The sequence below is a fragment of the Serinus canaria genome, chromosome 4A, assembly GCF_022539315.1.
Source record: "Serinus canaria isolate serCan28SL12 chromosome 4A, serCan2020, whole genome shotgun sequence".
Taxonomy (NCBI): Eukaryota; Metazoa; Chordata; class Aves; order Passeriformes; family Fringillidae; genus Serinus; species Serinus canaria.
The window spans coordinates 18784435-18795443 of NC_066318.1; the positions used below are offsets into that span (position 1 = coordinate 18784435).

Consider the following 11009-nt stretch of genomic DNA (forward strand, 5'->3'; position numbering starts at 1 on the left):
TTCACCCTGGTGCCAGAAAACATCAGACCCACCCTGGGCAGAGGCCAGCGAGACCCACACAGCAAATATTCCCATTAAACCTATCCAAAGCCATCAAGAAAAAGAGAAAGGGGAGAGCTCGTGGGTGTTACCTCCTATCTCCCTGTCGAGTGGTGGGTCATCGTCGGCCATGGAGAAATCCATGGGTGCTCCAGCTATTTCCAGCATATCCTCATCGCTCGTGGCACTCTGTAAGCTCTCCCGACGAAAGCCCTTCTGATCCATGGCCAGAACTTCCAAACCTGCCAGCAAAGGGAAGCTTTTTAGAGCACAAGCAGGAAAACTCATTTTTACACCCAACTGGACTGACACTTGACCCTGGAGACCCAGAGGCTGCACTGCTCTTCCCATGGGAAGGCTGGATGTAGTGATGTCACCTGAAGTTCAGGCTGGAATTCCAGTGTTAGCCAGGGCAAGAGCCACTCCTATGTATTTATTAAATAATCTCCACACGTGCTCTCAAGAGGTTTGCAATGATTTCTTTATTGGACCCCATCAGTCTCAAGGAGCTGCCCATGCCACATCACAAGAAGAGACCCATTGTCTCTCCTCCTCTTTTGCAGGACAGCAGAGTAACTACAAAAGCACATGCTCTGAAAACATAATAATAAACTAAATGGGGGGGGGGGGGAAGTGAGATATGAGCCTCGAAAACAGCTCTTGCCACATGGAAATGGGAATCTTTGCATCTCCATGAGAAGACAGAAGCACAGAATGATTTCAGTTGGAAAGGACCATCGAGTCCAAACTGTGCCAAATCCCCACCTGTCCCCACCCCAGAGCACTGAGTGAAACCTCCAGGCCTTCCTTGGACACCTCCAGGGATGGGGACTCCAAACTTCCCAGGGCAGCCCCTTCCAATGCTAGCAAGCTTTCCTGTGAAGAAATTCCTCCTGGTGTCCAATCTGAACCTCCCCTGGCACAACTTGAGGCCGCTGTGGTCCTAATGGCCACACTGTTCTTGCTCCAGGCCAGGTTGCCTACCTGGACTCACTGCTGGCCATGATCACTTTGCTCTTGCAAACACTGATTTTCTTCCAGAGAATTATGAGAGAAACCAACTACATAGCTCAGACCTGTACCAGGAAGGGAAAACGCCAGCCAGCACTTCCCAACAGGCTGAATTACACACTCTGCAGAAAACACTTCCTATTACACAGAAGAAGCCATCACAGCACACACAAAAAGCCTTGGAACTACACAGGGTGCTCTCTGCTGAGCCTTACACTGTGGAACACCACATTCCCTAACTTTTACATTGTGTTTTCTCATTAAACTGCCATAGAAGATCCTGGAAAGGGGGGAGACAAGGGGAGCTGAGTGCTTGGAAAGGCACACAAGCAGCTGCACACCCTGAGAGCACACAGACAGTGTGGCCCAGAGAGCCAAGGGCAGGAGAAACCCAGGAATTCAAAGTTTTTTGCCAGTTTAACAATGAAAACAATTCAATGGCATTGAAGTGCTGTGATGCTCTGCCAGTAAACTGCTTCCTGGGAGCACAGAAGATCCAGGTCCCAGCCTGGGAGGCAGGGATGGCCCAGTCAGCCTGGCAGAGAATTAAGGGAACTATGTTCATGTGTCTCAGGGCTCATTTGCAGCATAACATGGTTTTACAGATATTTTCCAGTAAGACTCAGTGGGTGTAAATATGTGGGAAATGGGGCTAAAATATCTCTGTATTTGTACACTCCTAGAATGGCTGGGGTGAGAAGGGATCTTGAAGTCCATCCCATTCTACCCCTTGCCATGGGCAGGGACACCTTCCACTGTCCCAGGTTGCTCCCAGCCCCATCCAACGCAGCCTCGGACAGTTCCATGGACCCAGGGGCAGCCACAGCTGCTCTGGGCACCCTGTGCCAGGGCCTCTCCACCCTCACAGGGAAGAATTTCTCCCTAATATTCTATCTAAGGCTCTCTGATTTGCACAGAAAACAGCAGTTCCTGCAGCACAGGCAGAGCAACAGCAGCTCCTGCTCCCCTCAATCCCTCCCTGAACTGGTTCTCATAGACAGCTTTAAAACCCAAAAGCACAGCAGCAAACATGCACCTTCCAGCCACAGCAGAGCCCAGAGAATGCTTGGCAGCACAAGAAGGACACACAGGAGGATAATTCTGTGCTCACTTCTCCTGTCAGATTGAGACAAGAGGTTTAAGACACTCTTTCTTGCCAAACACACCCTCTACAGATGCTTTCCCAGGCACAAGGAATACAATTAAATAGAAAATAGACCACTTTCATGCTTATCTGGTTGATCATTTACCCCAGTTCTCCATCAGGCAACAGCTGCCTCTTTGCACAGGCCCTGGCACTGCCAGAACCCCGGGAGCACTCATACATACCCCAGGACAGCTGGTGTCCCCAACGCCCATGTGACACCATCCTCTTCCAGCTGCTGCCATCCACCTCCTCTGCCCTTCTACTCCATCCTGGTGCTCCCCATGGCAGTCAGAGAAAGGGAAGCAGCAAAGCAGAACCCGGCAGTGTCCCCAGGCCACCACCTAGAAGTGACTCAGTGACAGCACTGGCAGCAGGAAGCTGGAGCCTCGCTGCCATTTCCAATACAAAACCCAAGCATTCCAAGGTTTTCTCCTAGTTCCAGGCTGGGTGCCACCCAGATGGGCTCCCTCAGTCTCGCTGTACCACTCATCCCAGTGCCACCATGGCAGCAGGGGATGGGACCAGCACTCCAGAGCTCCGTCACAGCAGCCCTTCCAGCACACAGGATCTAGGGTTCCCCAGTCACAGCATGGAAAAAGCTCCCACAGCAATTTTTCCTCCTTGTCAGAGGAGAGGCTCAACCCCAGCTCCAGCAGCACCACACGGAAATCACACCAGGAGCACCCCCCACGAGCAGGCAGCAGTCCCAAGCAGCCACTTCGGGAGCCATTCCTGCTGTTGGAAGGAGCGAGCTTACCACCTAGTGGCTCTTTCCACTGGGAAACCAAAACCTGCACCTCAAGACTGGAGATTCTTTAAAAATCAGCAAATCTAAGCTGAGCTTTGACAACTCGGGGCTTTCCTTCCTTGCCAGCCCCATGAGGTTCTCAGGCACATCCCTTCCCCCAGGTACCAGACTACTGGTGTATAGACTAGGAAAAAAGTGCACAATAAGCCAATTTTAACTGAATGCAAAAACAAATGAGAAAAAATGTAGCATTTGGCTGTTGGATCAACACTCCTGGTGCCTGGCTGGGAGCCAGCAGAGCCAGGCTTTCATGGTCCTGGAATGCTTGGGTTGGAAGGGACCTTAAAGCTCATCCCCTCTGCCATGGGCAGGCACACCTTCCACTATTCCAGATTGCTCCAAGCTCCATCCAACCTGGCCTTGTACACTTCCAGGGACAGGGAGTCCACAACATCTCTGGGCAACATCATCAATCTAGGCTTCCACCAACACCAAAAAAATCCCAACATTTCCCATCCTAAACAGAGGAAGGGATTCCATGAGGGTGAAACTCCACCTATGTGCGAACTGAGAGAGCTGGTTTGGATTTTGTTGTATTACAGCCCTCAAGACATGGAACCCTCTGCAGGAGTTGAACTGAGAAGCCTCGTGCAGAGTTGTGCTGCCAAATCAATACCCCAGGGAGAAGCCAGCCCTGTGTCCCCATGCTGTGACAGAAGATCAGATGATTTGCCTCAGGCAGTTCCCAAGACAATGTTATTTTTCCAAACCATACTCTCCTCCAATTCCCTGTGCTGTCTGAAGTGACCACAAGATTTGGTAGAGAGGAAGCTACACCAAATCTCCAAGGGCCTGGAGTGACAGGACAAGGGGGAATGGTTTCACCCCTGCGAGGACCAGGTTAGATATTGGGAAGGAATTCCTCCCTGTGACAGAGGGGAGGCCCTGGCACAGGCTGCCCAGAGAAGCTGTGGCTGCCCCATCCCTGGAATATTCAAGGCCAGGTTGAACAGGGCTTGGAGCAACCTGGGATAGTGGAAGGTGTCCCTGCCCATGGCAATCGAGGGTCTTCAAGGTCTCTTCCAGCCCAACCCATTCCAGGATTCTGACAGCTCCATGCCTGGGGTGGCCACAGAGGACGCCAGTGCTGCCCCAGCCTCGCACCAGTGCACGAGAAGGATCCTGGAGAAGCTGTCCCTGCTGGGCCAGGGGCACAGAGCTGGCCCTGGCACAAGGCTGACCTCTCCAGGCAGCCTCTCGCCCTCGGCAGCTGCTCCAGCACAGGCAAACACCCCGGGAATGCTGCCTGTGTTGAGCCAGGGCTGTCCAGCCATGCCAGCCCGAACAACAGGATTGAGAGAAACTGGGAATTCTACCAACACAGGCTGAACACAAAGACTTGCATTGTTCTGGGGCTTGTTTGGGGCTCTTTTGCTGTTCTCTGACACCTCATACCCTCATGGGCCCTGGGAGCCAATATTGCAGGCTCTGCTCCGACATCCCTCCAGCAAGGTAACGGGGGCTGTCACCAGTCACAGCAGAGAGCAGCACATGAATCCTGTGGCAGTTTGGGGTTCCCAGGCATCCGGGATCAAAGGGTGTTGTAGGATTCACTGCCATCCCAGGATGCACAGACACACAGAGCCCTTGGCCTTCCATCCACACCAGGACCACCTCTTCTGGAACAATCCAATATTCCACAGAGCTTCTGCCCCTCAGCCCAGGACACTGGAATACTCAAACTGAGGCAAACAGCAACACACCCATCCCAAAACCACCCCAGCAACTACTCCAGCAGCAGGTACAGACCGAGGTAAGTGCACAGATGTGCCCAAAGGCACTGCCAGCCCTGTTCAGAACCAGCACCAGTCCTCCAAAAGCAAAAATAAACACTGTTTAACACAAATCCAGCTGATGTGGGAGCACTGGTACATCACAACTCAGAATCAGGAACAAATCTTGACTTCTGCCCCATCCATTAGTTTCACCACAAAACCTCGTTTTTCCTCCTAAACTTTCAGTCATTACCATTTTAGCTCTCACTTAAAAAGCCACAATCTCAGCTCAGCCACCTCTTCCCAGGAGTTTCCTCATAACTACTGCCAGCTTCCTTTCCTTTTTGCTTAATGTTTTGACTAAAAACAGCTCAACATGAAAATGCCCAAGACCAAATTTACAGGTAGTTTGTGACCAGTTGAGGGGAGGTTGATACTGGACTCTAAACTGTATTTTCCAGACTAAATCCAGTTGTTTGCAGCAGTTTCCAAACTCAAACACAATAACAGCTTCTCTGCCATTCCTAGCCTCCTTGGGAATCCAGGACAGTGTCACAGCTCCGTGTGGGAGGATCACCCTGTTTGCCCAGCATAGTGTGGGAATTGTAAATAAAATTAGAGGGTTTTGGGAAAGCTGCAAAAGGCAGGCCTCAGAGACAGCAGAACTGTGATTAGAGCTAAGCAGTAGCTATGAGATAGGCTAACAGAAAAATTACGTCACAAGTAGAAAAGTAAGGACAAATAGAACAATGGTTAGTATATTAATGTTTGTCTAGAATAATTGTTTAAGTTGCAGGAAAGTGTATTTAGCAAGATATTAGGAAGTTTCAAGTTTAAGAATGGAGCTGTGTGTATTGTATTTTAAGGCTTACAAACAGGCTTTGTATTTGTAATAAGCAAGCATTGTTTTAATTGAAAGTACGTGTACTTATAGTGATTGGATAGAACTACCATCAGTATGTTTTTGTTTTGTGTAATTGGTCAAAAAACTCTTAAAGTAAGTTGTAACATTAAGTTTCAACAGCAAAGTTGCTGTGAACAAAGTTGTTTACAGCAGTTTCCACACTCAAGCACAATAACAGCTTCTCTGCCATTGCTAGCCACTTTGGGAATCCAGGACGGTGTCACAGCTCCGTGTGGGAGGATCACCCCGTGTGGCTGGTGAGCGATGAGGAGCAGGTCCCCGTGGCACACCCTGTACGCTGCCCAGCACCCAGCTGGCACCGCTCACAGCCCGCGGCACTAGCGGGACCACACAGACCCAGAGGGGAGCAGCCTGAGCTCATGGGGCTGGTGTTCACAGGGTCCCGAGGGTGCAGCCCCACAGATTCACCCCAGTTCACAGGGGAGTGTGAAAACAGCCCCCGCACATCTGCCACAAAAGCAACTGGAAAATGGCCTGAGTGCAAATGAGATGTTAATACCTAGAACCATGGAATTCCAGAATGATTGGGGTGGGAAGTAACCTGAAAGTTCATGTCCTCCCATAGGCAGGGACACCTTCCACTATCCCAGGTTGCTCCAAGCTCTGTCCAACCTGGCCTTGGACACTTCCAGGGATGGGGCAGCCACAGCTTCTCTGTGCAGCAAATAAGAGAATTCTCTACTTCCCAAATAAGTAAGTTACTGGTTTGTGAATTTGTTCTGTAGTATTTTGTAAGCTCATTTCCATTTTCCAGGTTATAAATTACTCTGCTGGACTCACACACTGTCCATTCACCACCACAGAGGATCCGTACCTTTGGATCACATGCCTTACACTTACCCCATTCTTCCCATATCTGCTATATTTAGTTATTCTCCTGGAATTCAAAAGGAAAAAGGATCTGCTCTTACAGATCTAACAGAGAAAGCTGATACCCAAAACTGTGCCAGAAAGAAAAAAGCCAAATAACCACTGATAAAATACCATCTCGCCTCAAAAACCACCTGTTTTTTCCCATTTTTCCTTTCTCCTTTAATTATTTTAAGGACTTTCATGGCTGCAAAAGCAAGACTTCAACAGATATTTTCAATTATATTTTATAGTCATGAAGTTTAGTGTCATGCTTCCATCAAGTCCCAGCCAGAAATCTGTCATTCCATACTTTTTGAACACCCAGCTGGATCTCTTCCAGAGAACACCTTCCACTTTAGGTGTTCTTTTTAGGAGACACTTCTCAGCACACCCCAAAATCCAAACAGCACCACATAGAACCAGGTCCAGATTCATGCTGACGAGAACTAAGCCCTGCCTCTTGCTCAGCAAGGTAGAAAACCCCCACCATACCAAAATATGGGCTACAACAGTTTTAACAGGGGATTTTCAGGTGCACAGAAAACACTAAACACCCAGTTTGCACAAAACCCTAGGAGAGAACAGGCTGGGAAAGCCTCCTTGAGGTGAGGGAAAGGCTAAGGGGAAGAGAGCCAGAGCCCAGGCTGGGGCAGCTGCTGAGCTCCCGGGGAGCCACATGGATGACCCGGAGCTGCTGCCAACTGCAGTGGGAATTACATGGGGAGAGCTGAGCACACCACGTACCTTTCCAAGCCCTCTCTCTGCACAAAATCCATCCCAGCTGCTCTGCACACAACATGGAGATGATTTTATACATTTTTATCAAACCAAAGGATCTCATTCCACTCACAGGCACCTCCCTGACCTGAACTATAAACTCTCCATCCTTGCCGATGGTTAAGAGAAGAACAGAAGTTCCTGAAGAAGAAAGGAATAAAAGCAGCCCTTTGGAAGTGCTGGATCACAGCCCAGCAGCTCTGAACCCCAGGGCACTGAGGCAGAACAGGCTGGCACAGTAGCACAGGGCCAGCACAGCACTGGAGCCACTCTCCAGGCTCATTGAATTTCCAGGGATGGTTCCAACCTCCTCCCAAAGCAGGACACACATTCCAACCTCACCTTCCACCCAGCAACAGCACAAACTGGGACATTTTGGGTCCAAGTATTCTGGAGGAAAAGCCATGAAGAGGAAAAGGGACTATTAAGAAAATCAGGGATACAATGGAAATATCCCACCCCAAAACGCCACCAGTTGCTCTGTCAGACCAAAGTGCTCAGCTAGGCTTGCTCCTCTCCCCAAGCTCCAGGGACAGCTGTAGCATGCTTGTTCCAACTAAAATATGTATTTACCCACAGAGAGGAAGGAATGGTGGACTAAACTGCCAGAGGGCAGGGCTATGTGGGATACTGGGGAGAAATTGTTCCCTGGCAGGGTGGGCAAGCCCTGGCACAGGGTGCCCAGAGCAGCTGGGGCTGCCCCTGGATCCCTGGAAGCGTCCAAGGCCAGGCTGGACACGGGCTTGGAGCAGCCTGGAGTCCCTGTCCCTGGCAGGGGTGGGACTGGATGGACTTTGAGGTCCCTTCCAACCCAAAGCATTCCATGACCAATAAAACCAGGGCTCACAGTCCCTCACAAACACCTGCTGGGAGGCTGTGCTGCAGCACCAGGAGGGGGTTGTTATCCCAGAGGGAACAATTAAAGGCCTGATGAACAGAACCACTCCCACCCATGCTGTCACCTCTGCACTCACATCCAAATCCAAGCTGCTGGACAAACCTGCTAGATGAGTCCGTGACCAGACCATGGCAAGGTCAGTCAGTGCCAGCCCTCACCTGTCTGGGCAGCCTGGGCTGCAGACACCCTGGCCAACTCCCAGAACACCCAAGGGACGTGGGATACTGTCTGAATGAACTCTGTATGAACATGCTCCAGGTGAGAAATTTGGGGCCAACGTGTCTTCCTTTACTAGCAGCCACATCCAGCTAGAGACACAGCTGGTGCCACCTTGCACAACAAGGAGAGAAAAAGAAAATGAGGGGCTGTGACAGAGGGAAAGAAATTATCTGGGATTTTGGGATGGGGGGGGGGCAGGCAAAGGCAGATGCAAGGTACAGGAGCACAAATTCAAATCTCAAAAGCTATTTTGGTGCAGCCAAGTGTAAGGTCACACCCCCCAGCCCATTCCCTGTACCATGCACAGGGTGGGGACCATTCCCAAGGGGGCAGCTCAGCACAGCCAGAAGATGATTTGGCTGCTGCATCCCAAAGAAGTAAAAACAATTCTCTATTCTACACAAGCACCACCCATGCAGCCTGTGAAAACAAAAGCAATCCTGTTTTTGAGTCCTTGTGGGAATAAAGGGAGTCAGAAGAGCAGTAGTGTCTGCCAGCCATGTACCCACCTCCTCCCAGGTGCTCCCAGTCCTGTCCCAAAGACTCCTGAGCCTAGAACAGAACCACTAACACCTGGAAAATTCCAAAGTGTGCATTCCACAAACACCGGCTCTGAACAGATGTAAAAAGTTGAATCATTCATTTAATTCTGGCTGCAAAAACCTGAGGAACAAGATCCAAGATTAAGGAAGGCTGTAAAGCCTGGACTAGCCAAAGCTCACAGCACCCAGAGGCTGAGAACACAGAGTTACCACAGGATTCCCAAATTCCACCTGCTCTGTTTCTCACAGGTTCCTGGAGGTTTCTGCAGAGGTGAGTTCTCCTTGAGCACCCAAACAGACCCAGAGGGACACCAGCTCCACCCGAGCACTGCAGGCGGGACAGACAGGAGGGAATCCCATCCCTGTGCTGCTCCACCCCATTCTCTGCCCCCAGCATCAGCATTCCCCATGGAGACGTCAGCAACCATTCCAGAGAGTCATTTATCCATCCAACAAGCTATGTCAGTACCTTCTGCCAAGGATCAGCTGCTCCTGCCGCCACTCTGGCACCTCCTGGAGATGCTGGATGAGAAAGAGGGTTTCAGGCAAGGAAGCCCAGCCGAGACACAAGGCACTTCCCAGGCTGAGCCGTGGGGCAGGACCAGCCTATACCTGGCACAGGGGGGCTGCTGGCACTTGACACAGGGGACTCACGGAGTCAGAGAAGGGCTTGGGATCGGAGGGACCTGAAAGTCCTTCTCCCACTCCCCGCCATGGGCAAGGACACCTTCCACTGTCCCAGGCTGCTCCAAGCCCCAGTGCCCAGCCTGGCCTTGGGCACTGCCAGGGATCCAGCGCCAGCTCCAGCTGCTCTGGGCACTCTGTGCCAGGGCCTGCTCACCCTCCCAGGGAACAATTCCTGCCCAGTACCCCAGCCCGCCAACCCTGCCCTCCGGCAGTTGGAAGTCACTGACTCCTGCCAGTGACAGGCACGTCCCTGCCCGACGCGGGGATCCGCAAGCCCCTGGTTCCGTCACTGTCCCGAGCTTCCACCACTGCCTTCGGCAAAGCTGTCGGTGCGGCGGCCGCGTTCCTCCCCACCTGGGCCCAGGGCACGGCCGCACACACCGGAGGGGAAGAGGACGCACTGTCGCCCTCTGAGCTCTCCCTGGCCCTGGCCCTGCCCCAGCCCTGTCCCCGAACCTCGGCGCGCTATCTCCGGCCCGGCCCGTCCCGGGCCCGGCGCCCGCGGCCCCTCCGGCGGCTCCTCCGGCGGGGCGGGCGGAAAGGGCGGGGCGAGACACGGGCGTGGCCTGTCGAGCCCACGCCCCCTCTGGCGCATTCGAAGCGCGGGCGGACCGCGCCAGCGCCATCTTGGGTGAGGGCACCGCGCTCTTAAAGCGGCAGCATCCCGTTCGGCACGGCGGGACCAGCGGGACCCCCGGCCCCGGCCCCGGCCTCGGCCCCGGCCCCGGCCCCGGCCCCGGCCCCGGCCCCGGCCCCGGCCCCGGCCGCTCCTTCCCTCCCATCGCTCGCACCCAACCTCGGACACCCGTCACTGTTCAGCCCCACCGTCGGTCCCCCAGCAGAAACTGCCCATCACTGATCCCCACATTGCTCCATCATTGACCTATCATTGACCCATCACTGACTCCCCATCACTGACCTCCATCGCTGACCTCCATCGCTGGTCCCCCCCATCTTTCACCGTCCCTGGCCTCCCCAGAAGAGACCCCCACCAGGGCTGCCCTCTCCTTGTCCCCCCACGAGAGCCCTCCCTGTGTCCCCAGTGTCCCCAGCGCCACCCCCGTGTCCCTGTGCAGGGGTCACCAGAGGGCGGCAGAGGCCCGAGCAGGAGCAGAGCCAGCGCCGAGCATCCCGGAGCTCCCGGTGTCCCGCGGCTGCCTCAAAAGCCGCTGCTTTCTCCTCCGGAAACGTGGCCGGTTCGTGCTAGGAGACCACCCAGAGGAGCACGAAGCCCTGGAGTGATCACAGATCCATGGAATTTGGGGGGTTGGAAAAGCTCTCCAAGATCCCAGCACTGCCGAGGCCGCCACTAGCCCGTGTCCCCGCGTGCCACATCCAAAGGGCTGTTGACCCCTTCGGGGATGGGCACTTCACCACTGCCCTGGGCAG

At 53.1% G+C, this 11009-nt stretch overlaps 1 protein-coding gene across 8 annotated transcripts in view; it reads right to left on the bottom strand.

The window, feature by feature from the left end:
- LOC103816314 (H(+)/Cl(-) exchange transporter 5) overlaps positions 1 to 10168 on the bottom strand; it is a 30070-nt gene extending 19902 nt beyond the window's left edge. Inside the window, exons 1-5 of one of the 8 annotated variants that reach the window (XM_050974631.1) lie at positions 10077 to 10168; positions 9403 to 9455; positions 8901 to 9054; positions 8331 to 8502; positions 132 to 281 (exon numbers count right to left, since the gene is read on the bottom strand). In XM_050974631.1, the coding sequence (XP_050830588.1) occupies positions 132 to 264 (133 nt within the window). In that variant the 5' untranslated portion in view covers positions 265 to 281; positions 8331 to 8502; positions 8901 to 9054; positions 9403 to 9455; positions 10077 to 10168. Of the gene's footprint in view, positions 1 to 131; positions 282 to 2379; positions 3831 to 8274; positions 8503 to 8900; positions 9055 to 9402; positions 9456 to 9847; positions 9935 to 10076 lie in introns of those variants that run through there. The other 7 variants (XM_050974630.1, XM_030229010.2, XM_030229007.2 and 4 more) reach the window with 7 other exon arrangements.
- Between the last annotated feature and the right edge of the window lie 841 nt (positions 10169 to 11009).